This window comes from Podarcis raffonei, chromosome 1 (assembly GCF_027172205.1).
Source record: "Podarcis raffonei isolate rPodRaf1 chromosome 1, rPodRaf1.pri, whole genome shotgun sequence".
NCBI lineage: Eukaryota > Metazoa > Chordata > Lepidosauria > Squamata > Lacertidae > Podarcis > Podarcis raffonei.
In genome coordinates, this window is record NC_070602.1 from 135,605,617 (window position 1) to 135,621,429 (window position 15,813).

Genomic DNA, 15,813 nt, shown 5'->3' on the forward strand with positions numbered 1-15,813 from the left:
CTCGCAGCTGTAAAGTCCCCTAGTGGACTGCAGCAACAAATTAACAAGCTCCCTCTAGAGGAGACAATTTCTATTTGTGTCCATCTTTTTAAAACATATCCAACAAAGGAAAGTTACTTTCACTTTTCAAATATTTTGTTTCTTTAGGATGCAAAAGGCAACATTGGAATCAGTTTGTTTCTCTCTTTTTTTGGTATCTGTCAAAATGTTCCATTCACAGTCAATGAACGTCTCCAACAATTTCTGTCTCTGACACCCCGTTCCCAGGTTTGAGACGGTGGAAACTTACTTTTCTTTTATTCTTTCTCCTGCAGGCTTAAACAGTCAAAATCCCCCCCCCCTTTTCTCCTGCTTCCAAGGGGGTTTTAGTGGTTATAAATGAAGGAGATTTCGACCTTTACAAACGACTTTCCAGGCTATTAGCTTACAAGGTTTTTGCTTCAGTCTATTTACAAAAAGCGGAAGGCGGACTCCCTGTTTTAAACCTTCCCGCTTCGATGCCAAATTAGAATGTTTCTTGATCCAATTTTCCATTTCTACTCACGGGTACTTGTTTAGAGTCCAATTGTCCACAGGAAAAAGTCAGCGCTCTCTGGCAATGGCTATGCGGCTTCCCTCCGTGAAAGTAGAAATCAGTTCGCAGCACCGCGCCGCTCACCCCACTTCGCTCTGGAGCCCCAAAATGGAGTTCCCCGCGAGTAGGGGAGGCGCTCCTGGTGCCCTGCCGAACCTCACGTTCCCAGGCTTCCTCCACCTGGGATTTCTAGCGGGTCCCCACCTTCGCCGCGGCGGGAGGACCCAGTTTCCACGGAGACAGTTCCTCCGGTTGGAGGAACTCCGCCATTCGCTGATGGCGCTAACCCGGAAGTTGGACTAGATGATTCTCAGGGTCCCTTTCAATCCTGTGATTTATGGTTTTGAACTGCAGTGGTTAATAAACTGTATGTCTGTGACTCAGATAATTATGTTTGTTGAACTTCACAAGTGAAGTGAGAGGCAGCCAAAAGTAGGATTGCAGTCAGAAATTTCAACAATATTAATTTTAAAATGCTCTCAATAAAACATGTATTGCACATATCTAAGTAAGAAGGTGGGTTACTTCATGTTTCAAAATGGCTCCGGACTGCTTTCTTTTATTCTACAACATCACAGTCTTTCCCTTTCCCTATTGAGAAGATGGAAGTGTATCTGTCAACTGCTTTCAGGGAGATAATGACATTGGAAAATAAAGTAACCCAAAGACTTGTTAGAGAACTGTGAAAGGCTTTGACACTTGGGTAAATCAGCCACATCTTAAGCGAACATGAACTTTTTCTTTGAGCCATAGCACAGTACACAAACACAGGGAAAGAGAACCTAGACCCCAATTATTTGGCCTACGTTCTTTGAAAGAAATCCAAATTTGGTGTCCCAATTATTGAAGGATGTATTCAGTGCTGGTGGTGACCTTGCGAGAAGAATGCTACAAAAGCTAAGCTTCACGGCACAATGAAGCTGCCCTGCTGGACTGTCACATCCCGCAGTACAAAAGAAGAGAGGAACAGAACATTTGGAGAACAATTATGTACGGTCTGTTGGCATGATGTGTATTTAAGCCTTTGGTTTTGTGTTTAGTTTGGCTTCCGTTTTACATGTAGTACTCTCCTTTATGCGTGCATTTGAAATCTTAAGCTCACGGAACAAAAGTTCTAGAAATTTTGCAGGATAGATATTGGGGATGACTGAGAACTTGGTGTTGTCCATTTCTCCTGGGCAGAAAGGCTGGAGAGACAGGGCATCCCACCCATCAGGTGGGGTGAAGCAGCTGCCTCAGGTGGCAGAAACGCAAGAGGCAGCGCCCCCGCAGGCATCCTGCCCCAGTGCCACCACCCAAGCAAACCAGGTGAGGGAGGCTTTGGCAGCTGTGTAGAGTTCTGCCACCCAGAAATGCAGCAGGCGGTGATTTGAGGTTTGCAAAGCTAATCTTTCTGTTAAGCTCTTGGATTTTGTAATGCTTTTGCCACGATACCTGTAGCCTTAAAGTCTAGAAATGACTGCATAGGTTGCGATAGGATTAAGGCAGTTGATAACATACATACATATTTTTCTCACACTCATTTGAGAGCTTTCTGTGTTTGTATATTGATGCTCAGCTGAGCTGTTGTAAAGCAGAGGTGGGGAACTGCCTGGTCAGCTGAGTCCACTCTCCTCCCTAGGCCAGGGGGGTTGGACACACACCTGTGAAAGTTCAGGAAAGGCTTTGGAGGCCAGCCCTTTATCTTATTCTGCTTCCAGACTGCTCCACAACTGCAGCGCAGAGTCATATTTCAGTTTTCTTAAAGTTGTATATTTTCCCTAGTGCTATTCCTGTTGAGCTGTGTTATTATATCCAAAATAGTGTCATTCAGCTAAGATTACAGACTGAAGAAGGGAATTCTAATGCACCCAATTGGTATATGACACAAGAAAGTCATTCAGTTTTTGTTTTATTTCTTACAGTGTTCTTACAATATTTCTTTTTATGTTGTGAACCGCCCTGTGATCTTTGAAGGGCAGTATACAAATTTACCAATTAATTAATTAATAATACAATCTGATGTGTTGCCAATTCGGTTTTCCTAACAACTGCTACTTGTGAAATTGTGAGGGGAGTGCTCCTATGGCTATGGATCTCAAGCATTTTTCAGAGGCCTTATTTTATATACCATCCTATACCTGCAGGCCTCAGGTCGGTTTACAAGATAAAATTACAATAGAAAAACACGAAAGGCATAATCAAAATATAAACAGAATAAAAATATAAACAAAATATAATCAGGAACAGCCTCCCCAGCAACACACATAGTTAAAAACAGTTTTAAACCATTTAAAAACACAATTAAAAAGCAGTTTAAAAGAATGTGAACAGTACTCTCTGCTGGGTAGCAGCAGTCCTTGTGAAGCCTGTCGGGCCCCGTCCTGGGCATGGGGGAGAGGTCGGAGCAGGACCCTCAGACTCTCGGCAGGTCTTCCTTCCTTGCTGGGCAAGGAAGTCCGCAGTCTGTCAGGCCCTAGGACTTGAAATATTCTTATCTCTCTTCTGGATCCAGTAGTCAGGGAAATTAGACTCCTTTTATTCCTAGCGACATTTTTGTCCCCAATAAAGACAATTTGGGACTGGAAGACACTGTTCAAGACTTTTTGTCTTTCAGTCTTCCTGCCTCACCCCATCAGCATTCAACAGTGGAGACTTATTAAAAGTCTTAACTTCTTGCTTCTGTCCTCTTGACATTTTGTTAATGCTGCCGTGCTTTGTCAGTATCCCAAAAAAGGTTTTGAACGACATTTTAGAAACTTGTCCTTCCATAAGAATGGTTTGCATATGTACCTAACAAAGGAATAATTTTGTATATCACTCTCAAAAGTATGAGCATGCTGAAACTTGTTATCTAATATGAGCCAGTATTTTTGCTTCCAGTGGAGACCTCACTTAGTAGTTTCTTTTGTGATTTTTGGTGCCCCCTAGTGGGGAAATTACACAGATCAATGCTATTTGAAGTTAAAAGGAGTAATTGCACAAGTGCCTGAGAAGGAAACTAATTACGTATATGTGGGACTGCTGTTTGCCAACACAAAGTTCTTGTTTCTGTGCCAGGCAACGGTACCTTTCTATGTTCTGTCCCCATCTTCTTTCCTCAAATGATTTAGCTCCAATTACAGCTTCTATGTTTCAGTTTCCTTTAGGGTTGCCATGCATCTGGGAATTCCCGGACGTGTCCTCTTTTGTGGGTCCTACATGCCTGTTGGTGTGGGGGATTTTACATTTGAAAGCAATTGTCCTGGATTTGGGGTTGTTTTTTTTTAATGTGGGTGGGTGGCTCTGGTTGGTTCAGGCTCTGGCACAGGCAACTTGGGCTTGGACTCTGGCTTGGGCTCGGCGGTGGGGCTATTGGGTCAACTGCCCTAAAAAAGCTTGCCGCTTCTACTTCCTGGCTGTAATGATTCATGCAGCTTTCAATAAATTTGTGAGCAAGTCCTTCATAGCCTGTGAACCTTCCACCCCATCGTAAATTGATAATAATGCTACCTCTGGATCTTCAGTCAGCTTTAACCCAGTGATTTCTGTTACTTCCTTAAACACCCTTTGCCCCCAAAATTGTACATATTTACACCCCCACCACATGTGAACATAATTCCCTGTTTCCTGGCATCCGACCATCTCCAAATTAATTTATAATAATTTTCTTTTATCGACTGGACCTAATGGTCAGGGGTCCCTTTACCTTTTTATTCTTATAGACATTTACAACGTACGTTTCTCCCATATTTCCCCCCCAGCTTTGACTATCTATTTGCCCTGATGTCTCCTTTTCCCACAACTCTTTTAATTGATCTTCTTGATCCTCCATTTCTAGTAATATTTAATAAATTTCACTGGTTTCCCCTTTTATAACTGTACTTTTTTTTATATCTCCCCTTTTATAATAATTTTTTTCCGAATTTTGTCTATTCTTTGCAGTTCTTGTTTTCCCTTAACCACTTCTTTGCCCATTGCTCCAGTTGTATACAGTTATACCATGTTATTTTACTTCCTATTAAAGCATCTCTTATTTGTTCTTTGCTTCTCATTTTCTCTACCCAATCCTTTATTTTAAGTATTTTATTCTCTTTCGCTTCTTTTTTCATTTCCTTTTAAAAATTTACTGGGAAGTCTTCTATCATCACCACCAGGCTTAGTGGGGAATTTGCTGGTATCAATTTTCCTTTATATTTCGCCCATATCTCAATAATATTTTTTAATAAGGGATTTTCAATATTCTGCCACCATTTTCTATTTGGTTTGATAAAAATATATATTCACTAACTTCTCCTTCATTTCCTTTGTACCACTCTCTAACCATTCTAACTCTCCTTGTTCTGTTATCCTGTGTATGACATATCATAACTGATTTGCTATATAATATAACTTTATGTTAGGGAGCCCCAGTCTACCTAATACTAATTCCCCTCATCGCTGCTTTCATTGTATCCCATATTATTGCTTGAGTACTTTGGCTCTTCTTATTGATCTCCCATACATCTAATAATTCTTTCCCTATCTTATTTACTGTTTGACTATTATTGAAGATCCTCGTGTCTAACCTCCATCTTCTGCCTTCCTTGTAATCTTTCTTTATTTTTAATACCATATTAACCAATGTGTGGTCGGTTACCTTTATTATTCCAATTTCCGTATTCGTTATTTTAGAATACTAAGTTTTTTGAAACAAAGATATAATCGATCCTTGAGTAGGTCTTACGCACTGGTGAGAAGAATGAAAATTTCTTCTCTCCTCCCCTCATCACTCTCCAAACATCTTTCATTCCTTTTCATAATTTTAGCTAATCCTGTAATGTTATTACATCTTTCCTCTGGAGTAGGATTTGACTTATCCAGTCATTTATCTAATACCATATTGAAATCTCCTGCCATAATCATATAACCCTTTTGAATACCCTCCATTTCCTTAAACACTTTATCAAAAAATTCCACCTGATTTTCATTGGGAGCATAAATATTAATTATAGTGTATTCTTCCCCCGCCATTGTTCCCTGAATTATAATGTATCTTTCCTCAGGATCTTTCTTCATCTTTAATATACTAAACCCGCATCTCTTTGAAATTATAGTTGCTATCCCTCTTGATTTTGAAGTACCATATGCTTTTTCATAATTATTTATACCTCTCAGTCTGAGTTCATTAACCGCCTCTTTCATCTGATGCTTTTCCTATAAAAATATTATAACTTCTTTATCTTTATTCAGTAATGTTTCTATCCTCCTTTTCATAATCGACCCCAGCCCTCTGATGTTTAAGGTTGAAATCCTTATTTCATTATCAATGAGTTAAATGTACTTCTTAATTTCTGGTCTTGTGTCTTATTCCATTTTGTCTTCCCCCCTATTTTCCTGAGGGATTTCACTTCTCCCATTGTCTTAATTGTTGTGGGGGGTGGGGGGGTGGAGAGGCTCCTCTGATCACGGAGCCACAGCAGAACTTCTTCTCCCATTATATTTGTTATGTCTTCACTCTGATATAATTTCATTCAGCCTTTACTTTCAGTCCTCAATAGTCATTTTTTTGTCTCCTGCCACCCCCAGTTCCATGAAAACAGGATGCTGGATTAAACGGACAACTGACCTTATGTTTCTGTGTACAGGATGTTTCTGAAAAGGGCCCCTTATAGACAGCCAAACCGGCAGTATTAGTATGGTGCTCACAAGGATGGTCACTGTCTTCTTAATATTACAGGAGTTGCTGTCACAATAACATTTCTGAAGTTGGAGGGGAAACAGGAGTTTGTTCTAATGTTCTAATTAACACTTGCAGCCAACAAACACGGCTGTGCTGCCATTTCAAAGGGAGAGGGTCATCTGTGAAGGCATTTATGTTTGGAAAGTGCTTGGACTTGGATTGACTTTAGACACCAGTAGCCCACTCAACTAACACGGGAATGGCTCACGTATACCATTAATAGCCAGCCTTCTCAGGTCCACCAGCAAAGCAGGTTCCACTTTAAATATATTGCATATGCCTGTCCTCCTTCTCCTTATATTTAGTGGCATTATAAGGCCACACCTTGTTCTTCTCTTTCCAGGATGAGGGGGCAGGGGGTTCCTATGGAAGGCGGCATTCCCATAAGCAGCTTTTATCAACCTTGTGCAATATGCTCCACTTGTCAGAGTCCACTCTCTCACTCAATTGTTAAAGGTAGCCCAGCTTTCTTTCTCGGCTATCTGAACATTTCCGTTGTGTTTTCCATCTCTCTCTTCCTGTTAAAATAATCCTCCCTACAAAACACTGGTGGTGGGGGGACCGCTAGGGGCGCATTGGAAGATGGCTGACAATAACATCTCTCTGGCTCACACGAGGTAATTAAGAGGCTGATATGGGAGTATGCAGCCTCCCTTGTTGCCCCAAGGAAATGGGGAACACTGCCTTGCCTGCTGTAGCCATAAATCACCCCCGGATTCGAAAGAAGGGGGTAAGGGCACTAGGCACAAAGCCCTTGTGTGGGTCCGGCTCTCCCGGACACTGTCTCTGATCGCGCACTGGCTGCAGCAGCTCAAAATAATTAGAAAGAAGCAAATGCACATACTTCAAGTGAAGATCGGGAGAAAAGACTACTAATTAAAGGGATCTCTGTGAAGTGGAAGCGACGGGCTGGACTTAACAATAAATCAAGAAGAAGATTCATCAAAGGATCGGTATGTAGCGGAACTGAAAAGGGGAGGGGGGAACTTTTCTTTTTTTTGTCTTATGTGAGTACCTAATAACCCCCCCCAAGAAAGAAACAACCGTTGCAATTACTGATCACAAGCAGGAGGATTAAGAACTGTGTGGAAACAAATTACTAATCAAAGATATGGCTGGTGGGAAGATCGGGAAGGAATGAAAGATCTTTGTGACGCAGCAATAAAAAGAGATTTGTTCCGGCAGGAGGACGAGGGGGAGGAGGACCATGGCTTGTGACTATATTGGAATGTGAGTTTGACCTGGCAGGGCCCCCTGAGAAAATTGATGACAGACTGGCAGGCCTGTGGAAATCAACGGACAGACTGTGGGAATGTTTTGTACGGAGGTGCAGAAATGGCGTTTGTTTTATTTTGATATGCCTCTTGGAGGAGTGTAAAATCCACACAGGATATAACAATGTTTGTTTTGAACCCGCTTGTGGAGACTATCAGAGATCACAAAGAAAGGAATATATGACAACAACAAAAAGATGAGGAAAACAACAAAGAGAAGGTACATTAAAGCTCAGGACCACAGTACCTCAAGGACCGCCTATCTCAGTATGAACCGACTCAGATCCTGCAACCATCCTCTGAGGCCCTTCTTCGTGTGCCTCCTCCACGAGAGACCAGGAGGGTGCCAACATGAGAACAGGCCTTTTCTGTAGTGGTTCCCTGTTTGTGGAATGTTCTCCCCAGGGAGGTTCATCTGGTGCCTTCATTATACATTTTTAGGCGCCAGGCAAAAACATTCTTTATCAACGAGGACTTTGGCTAGTTGTTAACTTTGTTAGTTATGTGAGCAAGGTTAACAGTCTACGTCCTTTTAAATGTGTTTGTGGAAGTAGGATTATTGGTTTGTTTGGGTTTTGTTCTTGTTTTGTTATGTGTTTTGTGGTATTATTCTGTATTTTTATGCTGTGAACCCCCACAGTCTTCAGAAGAAGGATGGAATACACATTGAATAAATAAAATAAAATAACCCCCCCAAAACCCTTTAGCCAGCAAATAAAATTATTATTTTTTAAAATCAAATACTCAAACTTAAAAAATACTAAGAATAAGCAGTACAATGCAGGGATCACTTGGGAAATACTCAAACAAAGGACTGCTCCACACTGGAGTTTACTGTCAATTTGTTGTTAGTCATATGTGTTAGTAGAGTTTTTTTTGCATTTGACATCTGTTATAAGAAAATGCCTATATCCAAATATATCATTTCATTGTTTATGTTCTATCTGTCTTATAGTAGTTTCTATGTTAGTTATTTCCAAAGTATGTCTCTACTTGAGACTGTAATGTGAAGCTTTGTTTCTGTATCAATATGATATACTGTATGTATCTTCCTGATCTTACACAGTGACAAGGGATGCGGGTGGCGCTGTGGTCTAAACCACTGAGCCTCTTGGGCTTGCCGATCAGAAAGTCGGCAGTTCGAATCCTTGCGATGGGGTGAGCTGCCGTTGATCTGTCCCAGCTTCTGCCAACATAGCAGGTCGGAAGCACACCAGTGCAAGTAGATAAATAGGTACCACTGTGGTGAGAAGGTAAACGATGTATCTGTGTGTTCTGGTTTCCGTCATGGTGTCCCGTTGCACCAGAAGTGGTTTAGTCCTGCTGGCCACATGATCTGGAAAAGCTGCCTGTGGACAAACACTGGTTCCCTTGGCCTGAAAGCGAGATGAGCGCCGCAACCCCATAGTTGCCTTTGATTGGACTTAACCATCTGGGGTCCTTTACCTTTTTACACGGTGACAGTACAGGCTCCTAAACAGCCCCACAGCACCACCTACAGGGTCTACAAAGACAACATTCCAATTCACAAGTTTACTGCTTTGAATGAATAGGTCATTCATAAACTGATACAGGACACTCATAAAACATTCAAGCTCCTTTCATACATATGTGAAACACATTGTTGCAAGCAGAGAAAAACGCCCAATTTCCCGGTAACCATTATTCCGCAAATCAATAGTTGGAACATGTCCAGACAAATAAAGGGCTTCTCCACATGTCCATTTACTGTGCATTTGCTCTTAGTTATGTGAGCATCCTTAACATTATGTGAGATCCTTAACAAAATGGCAGACCCAAATTCCTACACATTTAATCCAGATTTTCCCAATCCATGGATAATCCACAGAGGAAAAATGGCCCAGTACAAAAATGTAGTCACTGCTGACAGGGAAGCCAGTGTGGTGTAGTGGTTAAGAGTGGTAGTCTCGTAACCTGGGGAACCGGGTTCGTGTCTCCGCTCCTCCACATGCAGCTGCTGGGTGACCTTGGGCCAGTCACACTTCTTTGAAGTCTCTCAGCCCCACTCACCTCACAGAGTGTTTGTTGTGGGGGAGGAAGGGAAAGGAGAATGTTAACCGCTTTGAGACTCCTGAAGGGGAGTGAAAGGCGGGATATCAAATCCAAACTCTTCTTCTCTTCTTCTTCTTCTTTGGTGGAATCTACACACATATAAAAACCGTTCTGAAAATGCTTTTTGAAAAGTGTTTTTAAAAATACGTTGAATTTTCCATAAGGCTCACTATTGCCATCTAGTGTCACATTGTATAGAATCATAGAATCATAGAGTTGGAAGAGACCACAAGGGCCATCGAGTCCAACCCCCTGCCAAGCACGATACACCATCAGAGCACTCCTGACATATGGTTGTCAAGCCTCTGCTTAAAGACCTCCAAAGAAGGAGACTCCACCACACTCCTTGGCAGCAAATTCCACTGTCGAACAGCTCTTACTGTCAGGAAGTTCTTCCTAATGTTTAGGTGGAATCTTCTTTCTTCTAGTTTGGATCCATTGCTCCGTGTCTGCTTCTCTGGAGCAGCAGAAAACAACCTTTCTCCCTCCTCTATGTGACATCCTTTTATATATTTGAACATGGCTATCATATCACCCCTTAACCTCCTCTTCTCCAGGCTAAACATGCCCAGCTCCCTTAGCCGTTGCTCATAAGGCATTGTTTCCAGGCCTTTGACCATTTTGGTTGCCCTCCTCTGGACACGTTCCAGTTTGTCAGTGTCCTTCTTGAACTGTGGTGCCCAGAACTGGACAAGGTACTCCAGGTGAGGTCTGACCAGAGCAGAATACAGTGGCACTATTACTTCCCTTGATCTAGATGCTATACTCCTATTGATGCAGCCCAGAATTGCATTGGCTTTTTTAGCTGCCGCGTCACACTGTTGGCTCATGTCAAGTTTGTGGTCAACCAAGACTCCTAGATCCTTTTCACATGTACTGCTCTCAAGCCAGGTGTCACCCATCTTGTATTTGTGCCTCTTATTTTTTTTGCCCAAGTGCAATACTTTACATTTCTCCCTGTTAAAATTCATCTTGTTTGTTTTGGCCCAGTTCTCTAATCTGTCAAGGTCATTTTGAAGTGTGATCCTGTCCTCTGGGGTGTTAGCCACCCCTCCCAGTTTGGTGTCATCTGCAAATTTGATCAGGATGCCCTTGAGTCCATCATTCATGTCGTTGATAAAGATGTTGAATAAGACCGGGCCCAAGACAGAACCCTGTGGCACCCCACTAGTCACTCTTCTCCAGGATGAAGAGGAACCATTGATGAGCACCCTTTGGGTTCGGTCAGTCAGCCAGTTACAAATCCACTGAGTGGTAACATAGTCAAGACCGCATTTTACCAGCTTCTTTACAAGAATATCATGGGGCACCTTGTCAAATGCCTTGCTGAAATCAAGGTAGGCTACATCCACTGCATTCCCTTCATCTACCAGGCTTGTAATTCTGTCAAAAAACGAGATCAGGTTAGTCTGACATGACTTATTTTTCAGAAATCCATGCTGACTATTGGTGATCACAGCATTCCTTTCTAGGTGCTCACAGACTGTTTGCTTAATGATCTGCTCTAGAATCTTCCCTGGTATTGATGTCAGACTGACTGGGCGGTAATTATTTGGGTCCTCTCTTTTCCCCTTTTTGAAAATAGGGACAACATTTGCCCTCCTCCAGTCTGCCGGGACTTCGCCTGTTCTCCAGGAATTCTCAAAGATGACTGCCAGTGGTTCTGAGATCACATCTGCCAGTTCTTTTAATACTCTTGGATGCAGTTCATCTGGCCCTGGAGACTTGAATACATCTAGACTAGCCAAGTATTCATGTACTATCTCCTTAGTTATTCTGGGCTGTGTTTCCTCTGCTGAATCATTTGCTCCAAATTCTTCAGGTCGGGCATTGTTTTCTTTATTGGTGTATTACACTTAAAACACACTTAAACATTTTATTTGCAGCGGTATAGCTGAGTCTTTGGTGCACTTTATTATTTGGGGAAGGTAGTTTGTCATGTACCCCTCTGGGTAGGAGGGGCTTTTATTTTCATACCCCTTACCTGTATATGCGGCTCAGCTGAATACAAACTAGCCATTTCATTTCCAGTGACCAAAATGCTGCTGCACACTGAAGGCACAACAAAACACATCTGAAGGCTCTAACTACTGTAACAATATTCAACAACAACAACAAGAGCACGGAGGTCTTGTGCAGGCCTGCTCTGGCACAGGAAGCCAGTGTTAATTCTGTTGGCTTGAGCTGGTATTTATCTGCCCCCCCCCCCAGTTTAGTCATCTGTCCTCACCCCCCTTTGCAGCCAACCGCAAATCAAGCGCTCTGTGACTTTGCTACTGCCACTCTCCGTTCCATCTCCATTCCGCTGAGCAGCAGCACTGCCACTGCTGGGAGGGCACTTCTTTCCCAGACACACAACACACACTGCAAAAAAAAAAAAAAAAAAATCCTTCCAGTAGGACCTTAGAGACCAACTAAGTTTGTTATTCGTATTCTGAACCAGGTAACTACAATATCACTAATTTTAAAAGATATAGCAACCAGTTAGTAGACATGTTTGTTGAAAAAAGTTGGATTTTCAGATTGTCAATTTGATGTAATTGTTTAAGCTGGTCCTTTCTGTGTTTTTTAAAAAAATTGCTTTGATTTAAACCAGTCCCCTCTGCTTTCAGGTTGGTAGTTCAAGTTTGTGAATAGCTATGTGAGAAGGAAGCAATCCTCTCCATCAAAATTATCCACCTATAAGCAATTGTCCTGAAGCAAAATATTTGGTTGATGAGTTCGAACTCCCTGACCCCTCCCCACCCAGTGAGCATAATTAGAGTGCAGTATGGAAAAGAACTGGCTACGGGACATAGAGTGCTCCTGAATAAAATTGTGTTTAAAAAGCAAATATACCTGTGAATGTGAAGACCCCGGAGATCAGAGAGAGCTGAATTAGGGCATTCAGGAGTAAAGTTGACTGATCTTCTTCCTTTGCAGGAATGGCAAAAGCTGAACTATGACATCTATACCCTGCGGCAAATGCGAAGGGAAGTGAGAAACAGGTGGAAATGCATTTTGGAAGATTTGGGTAAGCCAGTTAAGCTCAGGCTATTTTCTTATAGTTAACATACAAACAGTATGTATATGTGAGGAAGGGAAATCTACCGTATTTTTCGCTCTATAAGACGCACCAGACCACAAGATGCACCTAGTTTTTGGAGGAGGAAAACAAGAAAAAAAATCTGAATCTCAGAAGCCAGAACAGCAAGAGGGATCGCTGCGCAGTGAAAGCAGCAATCCCTCTTGCTGTTCTGGCTTCTGGGATAGCTGCGCAGCCTGCATTCACTCCATAAGACGCACAACCATCTCCCCCTACTTTTTAGGAGGGAAAACGTGAGTCTTATAGAGCAAAAAATATGGTAATAAACACGCAAAAAGAAAAACAAAGATATATGCACTCAATTTTGTGTGATAGTGATATATATTTAAAAAACCCATTACTTAATACTGTGCCCCATTTCATTTTACCACTGGGTTTCCCGTGTGTCTGCAAGATGAAGGCTACCTTTTGTTCCTTTGCAAAGATATTTACAGTAACCTGCATTTGCTAAAATGAGACTTAAAATCCTGCCCCAGGTTTTCTGAAGGAAGCAGACACCCTGTTATCCGTGACCAAACGAAGCATTGTCAGTGACTCTCAGAACATGAGCAAAGCCCGGGAGATCCTCTTGAGGCTGTCTGAGGAGACAGCTATTTTCCCAACAAGCTGGGAGCTTTCAGAGAGATACCTCTTTGTGGTGGTAAGTGTTGACTTCTCTTTCTCCTGTGATTACCTTTTCATACGCTTTCATGGAACTGCTCAGTGTGATTTGGAAAGTATATTGGATTATGACCTAGTAGTGCCTGTCTAGCTGCATACAGTTCTGTTCAGGATTGGTCCCGTGACTAGGAATGACCTATTCAGCACAAGATTTTGCATCACTGCAAGCTTGCATTAATATAGAAATGTAGCAACTTTTGTGCCAAGAGCCACAGATGGCATATTGACAGTTGTCTCTGGCACTGAATCAAGATTGCTTTATAGACAATTCCTTCCAAAGAAATCTGCCCCAGGGTGTGAGCCGAGAAGACAGTTGCTAGTACCCCAGACATACAGATAGACTCTTTTACATCTGGCTCACGAAGCTGCCTTTTCAGGACACTTGGGGCTTCAGCATACATTGGGAAAGGTTGCTAGAGAACTTTGCTGGCCTGATGTGTTTTGAGATGTAATATATCAGGTCTTGTGATGTATCCCAATGAGTGGGACATGACGGAGATCGTAAGCGTTTCCCGTTGCAGCCCAGTGAGATTATTGGGGAACCATTCACTAAAACTGGAGTAGATATTATTGGCCCAATGCCACAAGCCACAAAATTGGCAAGAAGTATAACTAAACTCTTATTGATTATTGTACTTGTTTTTGTGAAATGATTCCATTATCACAAATTAGTGCCCCTTTTGTGGCAAGAGCTTTATTAAGTGTTTTTTGTTGCTGGGGCTTACCACAAACTGTCGCCAGTGACTTAGGTGGAGCTTTCATCTCCTGGTTAATGTAGCATATTTTTTAAATTACTAAAATTGAACATAGGACAAGCCTGGCTTATTGTCATTGGATCAATGGCTTAGTTGAAAGGCTGAATAAATCTATAGGGCACATGTTGTTGAAATAGCTCATGGAAAAGAATGGTACCAACACCTTATGTTTTTGATGTGCGCGTATCCTGATTCAGTGCTCCTCAAACTAGTATAAGGGAAGTCTTTGCGCAATCCATTAAGCTTGTTAAAACAACAGTGGGAGGGAGTGTTTAAGATTATATGCAGAAGCTATGAACAACCTTGAGTGATGTTTGGAAAACTTCCCAAGAGAGTCTTAAAGTTGCCCAGCAGGGGCAAAAACGTCACTATGATAGAAATTCTACCTGGAGATAAAGGGTTGAGTTTGCATGGAGTTCAGCCGCTTTTTCTCTCGTGCAGGATCGTCTCATTGCCCTTGATGCTGCTGATGAATTCTTTCGAATTGCCAGTGCAACCTATCCAAAGAGTGAAAGATGTGCAGTGAAAGAGGAAGTCAATCTGATTGCGGTCCAGTTCAGTTCTTCTCTGTCATAACACTGATCACCTTTGGATGGACTTTTGATTTTGAAGGGATTGGCCAGAGTAATGTGACTTCTTCCTTCAGGAAACTAGTATATCTCAGAAATGCAGGATAAATCCAGGATGATGCACCTGTTGTACCTGTTGTATAGCGTGATGCAATAGAGACTCACCTTGACTCAGGAGAAAGTCTGTGATTGGAGCCTGCTATAAGCTTTGGTGCTAGATTAGATACTGGCAGTAGTCTTACAGCTGCAGTGAATATAAAAAGTGCAGCGACAGAAACCTCCTGTACTGCTTCCGATGTAATGTTTTTCTCTTTGACAGCTTGGTACAATTGGTACAGTTATTTCCCATAACTGACTATTTTCCTGTGTTCCTGTTTAAGTGGGATTTTAACAGGGTGGAAAGTTAACTCCTTTTAAAACTGCCATTTCATCAAATTCCTTCTCTCTTGAGAATACACCATGTATCGTGCCAGGAAAACTCCTCATATCCATCTATGCAATTAGAGATTCTCTGTCTGGTAGATGTGGGTGACGTATTCATCAACAATGGCAGAATGTTGTGAGAACCATCACAAACCATACTGCAAATTACTTCCTAGCAGCAAAAGAGTCCTAATTAGCATTTTTAGAAGTGAAGAAATCAAATCCTGCTATTCTGAGCTGGTTTTGCCTCAAGATTCAAAAATCTACAATGGCAGTTACTGAGCTTTCCTCATCATAGCACGAATCCATTGTTCCACTGTGAAAGATTATTGTGTAAGCATCTTTTTAAAGATGTATTGAAAACATCTGCAAGCCTTCCTTTTGTCCTAGATCCTTATGCAGTAGCTATTGATTCCAGTTGCCTCCTTTGTTCCAGCTGATATTTTTATCACATACTGAACTTGGACATTACGGTGTCCTGAGGTTTGGCTCAAAATGGAACATTTAGTAATTGAGGGGCACTTTTTTTTTGCACTTGCATCTATTTTTCACCAACCTGTTGGAACAAATGTGTTTATTGAAATCTATATTGTGTTACAAAAGCTAATGCTACAAAATGTTTTAATATAGCCCAAATAGTATCTTGCTGTTTTGGTCTGGTAATGAGCAATGGTTTTAAACTACGGATGTGGTGATGGTTCATTGTCACTACTACTTTTT

General features: G+C 41.8%; 1 protein-coding gene across 1 annotated transcript in view; it reads left to right on the plus strand.

Moving 5' to 3' along the window:
* MREG (melanoregulin) overlaps positions 1-15,237 on the plus strand; it is a 32,514-nt gene extending 17,277 nt beyond the window's left edge. The window contains exons 3-5 of the mRNA XM_053364299.1: positions 12,524-12,614; positions 13,163-13,326; positions 14,543-15,237. Coding sequence (XP_053220274.1) covers positions 12,524-12,614; positions 13,163-13,326; positions 14,543-14,677 — 390 coding nt within the window. The 3' untranslated portion in view covers positions 14,678-15,237. The remainder of the gene's footprint in view (positions 1-12,523; positions 12,615-13,162; positions 13,327-14,542) is intronic.
* Positions 15,238-15,813: the final 576 nt, after the last annotated feature.